We start from the raw sequence: 6,466 nt of genomic DNA, 5'->3' as shown, positions 1-6,466 counted from the left end.
CAGTTTCCTCTCCCCGTGGGATTTGCGGAGGGGAACCAAGGGCTGAAAAGATCCCGGGGAAAGAGCGAAGTTGTGCGGGAACTTAGAGAAGTTTCAAGGGAGATCGGCACAAGATGGAAACCGGGCGCTTAGGACGGGCTTCTGCTCCCGCTAGCAAAAAGAGAAAGTCGAGCCCGCCTTCCAGCCCTACCAAAAAAAAGAAAAGAAAAATAACAACACAACAACAAGAACCCCGAAGAGTGTGGAATGAGTGATGTCACAGAGCAGCGCTCGCAGGCTGACAAAAGGGGGGCGCCCCTTCCCCACCCCCCGCGCCGCGCGCGGCCCCAGAAAGGGGCGCCGGCAGCCCGAGGTAGACAGGCGAGCGGACTCGAAAGTTTTCCTCTTTAAGAAAAAAAAAAAGTTGTGCGCGGCTCGCAGTGGGTTTTTTTTTTCCCCCCTCTTCGCCTTCTTTCCTCGTCTCCCCTCCCCCCTCTTCCTTTTGAAAGTTTCTTTTTTTTTTTTTTTCCCCCGAGTTTGACCGCATGGCTGATTCAACTTCAGTGTCAATCAACTTTTTTTTCTTCTCTTCCTCATTTAAATAAGTTTAAAGCTCCTCCTCCCCCTCCGGCCCACCAAATCTGAAACTTATATAAATTGGGCTTCGCGCGCCGCAGCTCGGGAGAGTCGGAAAGGCGAGGGGCGCCGGGAGCAGGCGTGTGGGACTCCTGACCGGAGAGCCGGAGGCTGCGCCTTCCCCGCACCGGGACCTTCGCGACACACCAGACCCTCGTCCCTGCCCCGCGCGAGCGCCCAAGATGACCACCACCCTCGTGTCTGCCACCATCTTCGACTTGAGCGAAGTTTTATGCAAGGTAAAGTGGGGCGCACCGCTTGCTTTTCAAAGTCTTTTTTCTTTTGTCCTCAAAAAGAATCTCCAAAAGTTTAGGTCTGGACGGGCAGGGGTGGGGGAGAGAAAGAGGCGAGATGGTGGTTTTTTCCGCCTCATTTTTCTCCCCAGTTTGAAGGAATTTGGCTTTCTCCTCCCCACCCTTTGCGTTTCGACTGTTCTGGCGGGGATTACCTGGGAATCCAGAGACCAGAGTTTTAGGGGCGCAGTGTGCGTGGGGGCTTCCCTGGGCAATGTTTGGGATTGGGGCAATTTTTCGGTAATTCTTTTCGTCCGTGACGTGCCACTCTTGAGCCCGGCTTCGCTTGTCCGCTGCGTTTCGGGTGTCGCCGCTCCCGGGAGGGAGTTCGAGTCTCTCCAGCCACTTTGCCGGACTGCAGGTCGGGAGGTGCGGGTCCCTCGGGAAGGAGAATCTCGGGATGATGTTTTGCTGGGTGATTTCCCCCTCTGTTCTGGAGAGGCTGGGGATCTGCGAGAAAAAGGCCAAGAGTTGTGATTCAAAGCATGTTGTCAAACGAGTTTGCATTGGGACTTCAGTTCGCCCCAGCTCGACAGGCTTCCTCTTGTGATAGCCGATCGTGCTGCAGACTTTGGGGGTGAAAGTGGCGCTCGGGTTCACCCGCTTCCCTCTTTTCTGAGAAAATGAGATTCGTGGATATGGACGGGATTGGGGGGGGGCGGTGGGGGAGACACGACGACAAAATGCCCGTCTGAGCTCTAGGGTCTTGGCGAGGAAGGATTTAATGAGGGCCTCCTTAAGTCGTATGGCTTGCCAGCCGGTGTGGAAAAAGGCGAGTTTTAAATCCGAAATATTTATTCCAGAAGTGCAGTTTAAGGGTATATAACAGAAGCCTGTGGATGTTAGATTTTTTTTTTTCGCCCCCTCTCCCCGGTTTGAAAGAGAGAAGCTGCTTGGCTGCTTTTAATTGCTAAAGTGTTTTGCCTTCTTTTAAACACGTCGAGTCATGTTGCTGTCTTTTCCTAGCTTGCTTCTCCAGTCGGTGCAGCTGCCAGGGCCCCAGGGCTGCAGAGTTGGGGTGCAGGGACACCCTGGAGCTGAAGAGCAACATCAAAAAGTTTGAATTTCAGTTTCCTTCCCTCCCTGTGCTTTTCCAAACTTCAGTTGCCCTGGCGGCTGCCTGAGCTAGCCGGCACTTCTTCCTTCTTTTCGCGGCTCTCTAGCTCTTTGATCTATTTCTCTTTCTCTTGCTCCCTCCCCCCTCAGGACTTTTTAAATGAACCTCATTGTTGGGAACTGGCTCTCCACTTGGTTCCTGTAATCCGCTCCAGGGGGTGGTTGCTGTTACAGATTCCCGATCCCCCGCAGCTGATCCTAAGGGGCCAACTTTAGAATTTGCACAATGACACCCACATGGGCCTGGAAGCCAACTCCCAGGTCCCCTGCTCACACCCTTTCCAAATCTTGAGTACAGGTTGGGCAGGTGAATTGAGTCCCATTGGAACAGAGACCTGCCTGTGGTGCCTCTGCCCCCCGCCCCACCTCCCCCACGTCCATTATTGACTGGGAGGAGGCTGGGGGGATTTGGTGCTTTCCTTTTCCTTCCCACCTGCAGCTTTGCGTTAAAGATTAAACACTGGCGCTCTTATCCAAGCCTGCTCTTGCAGCCAGGAGACTAACTGCAAAGGCATCCTCTCAGCGGAGGGGGTGGGGTGCGCAGTGAATGGTGGGAGAGATCATTGTAGAAGGCTCCCCTTCTGGGATCATGGGAGTTTTGTATTCAGGGATCACATCCCTCTCCCCGTAGCCGCCCCCCCCCCCACCCCCATCAGGGATTTCTCCTCTAGCCCCTCCCTCTCCCCTCTCAGCAGCAAGGTAAAGTGAAGGCAGTCTGGAAACCTGTTGCCAAAGCAATAGATGCTTCTGAAGGAGGAAGTTGAGAGTCTTCGGCCAGGCTGTGTGTTTGTGTGTGGGGGGCGGAGGTAGTCAGTTAAGCAGGGACTGATTGAAAGGAGACCTAGCCCATAGTCTCCTGCGGTTTACCTTTTTTTGTTAGGAGGGTGGGAAATGAGAGTTTGTGAATTGTGTGAGATATTTTCAACTGAGGAAGGTGAAGTTGGATTTTCTGGATGAAAGTGGTAGCTTTGGGGACAGGATATGACAGTGCATTCCAGGGATCCAGGGACTGGCATGGAGTAGGTGCATGTGTGAAACAATGTCTCACATAGGCCAGGATTTTTGTAGTTTCTTCTGCCTGGGACCAAAGTAAACCCTCTGGGGAATGGGAGAAAGAGGAGGAGGGGGCTTGCCGGCGGAGAGGTGAGGATGGTGAGTTCCTTTGAGAGGGAGCATTTCTGATCGAGGAGGGGGCTGCCCTTAGGGGGTACTCTTCTTGGGCCTGGTGGATGGCCTTTGCCACTAACCACAGTCTCTCTCCTCTCTTTCCCCTCCAGGGTAACAAGATGCTCAACTACAGTACTCCCAGTGCCGGGGGTTGCCTGCTGGACAGGAAGGCGGTGGGCACCCCTGCCGGCGGGGGTTTTCCCCGGAGGCACTCGGTCACTCTGCCCAGCTCCAAATTCCACCAGAACCAGCTTCTCAGCAGCCTCAAGGGTGAGCCAGCCCCAGCTCTGAGCTCTCGGGACAGCCGCTTCCGAGACCGCTCTTTCTCAGAAGGGGGCGAGCGGCTGCTGCCCCCCCAGAAGCAGCCGGGAAGCGGCCAGGTCAACTCCAGCCGCTACAAGACGGAGCTGTGCCGCCCCTTCGAGGAGAACGGAGCCTGTAAGTACGGCGACAAGTGCCAGTTCGCCCACGGCATCCACGAGCTCCGAAGCCTGACCCGCCACCCCAAGTACAAGACGGAGCTATGCCGCACCTTCCACACCATCGGCTTCTGCCCATACGGGCCCCGCTGCCACTTCATCCACAACGCCGAGGAGCGCCGTGCCCTGGCCGGGGCCCGGGACCTCTCTGCTGACCGTCCCCGCCTCCAGCATAGCTTTAGCTTTGCTGGGTTTCCCAGTGCCGCCGCCACCGCCGCTGCCACGGGGCTGCTGGACAGCCCCACATCCATCACCCCACCCCCCATCCTGAGCGCCGATGACCTCCTGGGCTCACCCACCCTCCCCGATGGCACCAATAACCCCTTCGCCTTCTCCAGCCAGGAGCTGGCGAGCCTCTTTGCCCCTAGCATGGGGCTGCCCGGGGGTGGCTCCCCGACCACCTTCCTCTTCCGGCCCATGTCTGAGTCCCCTCACATGTTTGACTCTCCCCCCAGCCCTCAGGATTCTCTCTCGGACCAGGAGGGCTACCTGAGCAGCTCCAGCAGCAGCCATAGTGGCTCAGACTCCCCTACTTTGGACAACTCAAGACGCCTGCCCATTTTCAGCAGACTTTCCATCTCAGATGACTAAACCAGGGTAGGGAGGGACGCCCCTGCCTACTCCCCTCCCCCACCCCCTCATCCCCTCCCGACATCCCCTACCCTTACCTCCCTCCCCTTCTGATTCCTGACAAACCCCTACATTAACAAGGTTAAGCTCAACCCCTTTCCCCCAGAACCTTGGAATGCCCCCTCCCTCTCCCCTCTTTACACCCCACCCCCCAACATAAGGACAAGTCAGTTTGTCAGTAGCTTCCTCTGGCTTGAACCCCCTCGATTTTTATAGCCCACTTAACCATGCATAACAGACAAGTCCCATATTTGTCAGTAGATGCCTTTTTTTTTTTTTTTACCCCCGCCCTGGCTTAAGCCTTAAGTGCCAAATCACAAAAGAAAAAGCAGTAACAGTTTACAGAAGCAACTTAGTGCCTTGTAATCTAACTTTGTCACTGTGACTACATTACCTCTTCAGCGCCAGAGGGCACCCGTGGGCCTCCCCAGAGCCTCTGCCCAGGGGGAGGGGGAGGTGGGGGGGGGCATGTAGAACCAGCAGCTCCCTCCACTGGCAACACAATTGCACCTTTCCTTAATTTCAATCTCCCACACACTTCTTCCCTCCCTCTCCCTGGTAGCCCCCACACCCCCCTCGGGAGAGTTGTTGCCAGACTTGGGTTTTTGGGGAAACCTGTCTTGACATTCAAAACCTTTTTTCTTCCCGACCTGAACCTCTGTTGACTAATCTTGCCTGGGTTCGTGTAGGTCTGCAGGAAGGAAGACTGCAAAAGCGGATGAAGATTGTGACATAAGTGGGACTTTGTGATTTAATTTTTTTCTTTTTTAAGTGGGGAGGAAGGGGAAGCTAGATGGACTATGAGAGACTTGATTTTGGTGCTAAAGTTCCCCAGTTCATATGTGACATCTTAAAAAATAACAACAAAAAGAGAGAAAAGCTTAAAAAAAAAACATGTAAGGGGTGAGCAGTTAATGGTATTCATTCCACATACAATATCTGTGTAAAACGATTTCCTGTAGAAGTAGCTTTAATGGTTTTTGCTCTAGAATACCGTAGGTCTATCCTTAGAGCACTCACGCCATGCTTTTTTCCCTGGGTTTTAAACTTCATATAACTTTCAGAAATTGGAGAGCAAAAATTTTGCTTGTCACTGCACATCAATATAAAAAAGCTTATTTAACTTATCAAAACGTATTTATTGCCAAACTATGCTTTTTTTTTGTTAATTTTGTTCATATTTATCGGGATGACAAATCCATAGAATATATTCTTTTATGTTAAATTATGATCTTCATATTAATCTTAAAATTTTGTGACGTGTCTTTTTCCTTTTTTTCCACAGTTTTAATATATTATTCTTCAACGACATTTTTTGTAACTTTACACTTTTTTTGGTTATTTTATTTTAAAAAAATGAAAAATTAATTTAAAAAAATGCAAAAAACTGTTGGATTATTTATTTTAGAAATTTCCCCCCTTTGTGTTGGACTGCAAATTGAGTTTCTTTCTCTTTTGGCCTTTCACAACTAGGACTGAGAATGTATGTAAAAGTTCTGTGACAGTACAGAAGGAAAACAACTTTTTATGTATAGCTTCTAAAAGGGAAAAAAAAAAAAGAAACCCTTTGACTTCCACGTGCCCATCTCAAGACATTCCGATTGCAGATTTGAGGTTCTGGATTCCAGGTTTTGGAGTTTTCCAATGTTAATACAAACAGAACTGGCACACCACACATTAAGATGAATGTAATTATTATTCCTCTTGCTGGTCACTACCGTCGCTTTCTATTTCTCTTTCTTTGTGTGAATTTATTTAAAAAAAAAAAACTTTTTGTAACGACTATTTGCAGTTTAAAAATCAATAAACCCATTTTTTTCAAGAAACATCGATGGTGAAGCTGGTTTTGCTTGCTTTGGTTTTACTGTGCCTGTAGGCTTGTAGATGAGGTAGGTGCTAGGAAGGGGAGGAGGGGAGAAGGGCCCTGGTTGATTTCTTCTAGTCTTTAACAGCTAAACCAGTGGCTGGCTCCTTTTGTTGAGGTTGGAAGTCTGTTGAGCTTAGAGGGGATGGTGTGGGAGTTGATTGCAAAGCAGCCTGTATTTGTATTAACCTGCCCAGTTGTTGGTTGTTGACTAGGGGCCAGCCTTATCCACGCTGTAGCCTCGAAGGTTCTTCTGGAGACCTGAGGCATGGGGGCTTCCAGTATTCCCTGCTTAGTCTGTG

At 51.1% G+C, this 6,466-nt stretch overlaps 1 protein-coding gene across 1 annotated transcript; it reads left to right on the top strand.

Moving 5' to 3' along the window:
* Positions 1-659: 659 nt before the first annotated feature.
* On the top strand, positions 660-6,126 carry ZFP36L1 (ZFP36 ring finger protein like 1). The gene is made up of 2 exons (XM_015097137.4): positions 660-854; positions 3,302-6,126. The coding sequence occupies exons 1-2, from the start codon at positions 798-800 to the stop codon at positions 4,259-4,261; spliced, it is 1,017 nt and encodes a 338-aa protein (XP_014952623.2). The 5' UTR covers positions 660-797; the 3' UTR covers positions 4,262-6,126.
* The last annotated feature ends 340 nt before the right edge of the window (positions 6,127-6,466 follow it).

The sequence above is a fragment of the Ovis aries genome, chromosome 7 (genome assembly GCF_016772045.2).
Source record: "Ovis aries strain OAR_USU_Benz2616 breed Rambouillet chromosome 7, ARS-UI_Ramb_v3.0, whole genome shotgun sequence".
NCBI lineage: Eukaryota > Metazoa > Chordata > Mammalia > Artiodactyla > Bovidae > Ovis > Ovis aries.
The sequence above is the reverse complement of the archived record's forward strand: the minus strand, read 5'-3'. Positions and strand labels throughout refer to the sequence as shown.

What these genes read in the sequence shown, in the direction of transcription:
- ZFP36L1 (XM_015097137.4), top strand. Translation starts at nt 798, where the DNA reads ATGACCACCACCCTCGTGTCTGCCACCATCTTCGACTTGAGCGAAGTT. An exon ending in TGAGCGAAGTTTTATGCAAG is followed by an intron (nt 855 to 3,301) that starts GTAAAGTGGGGC and finishes TTTCCCCTCCAG; the next exon opens with GGTAACAAGATGCTCAACTA.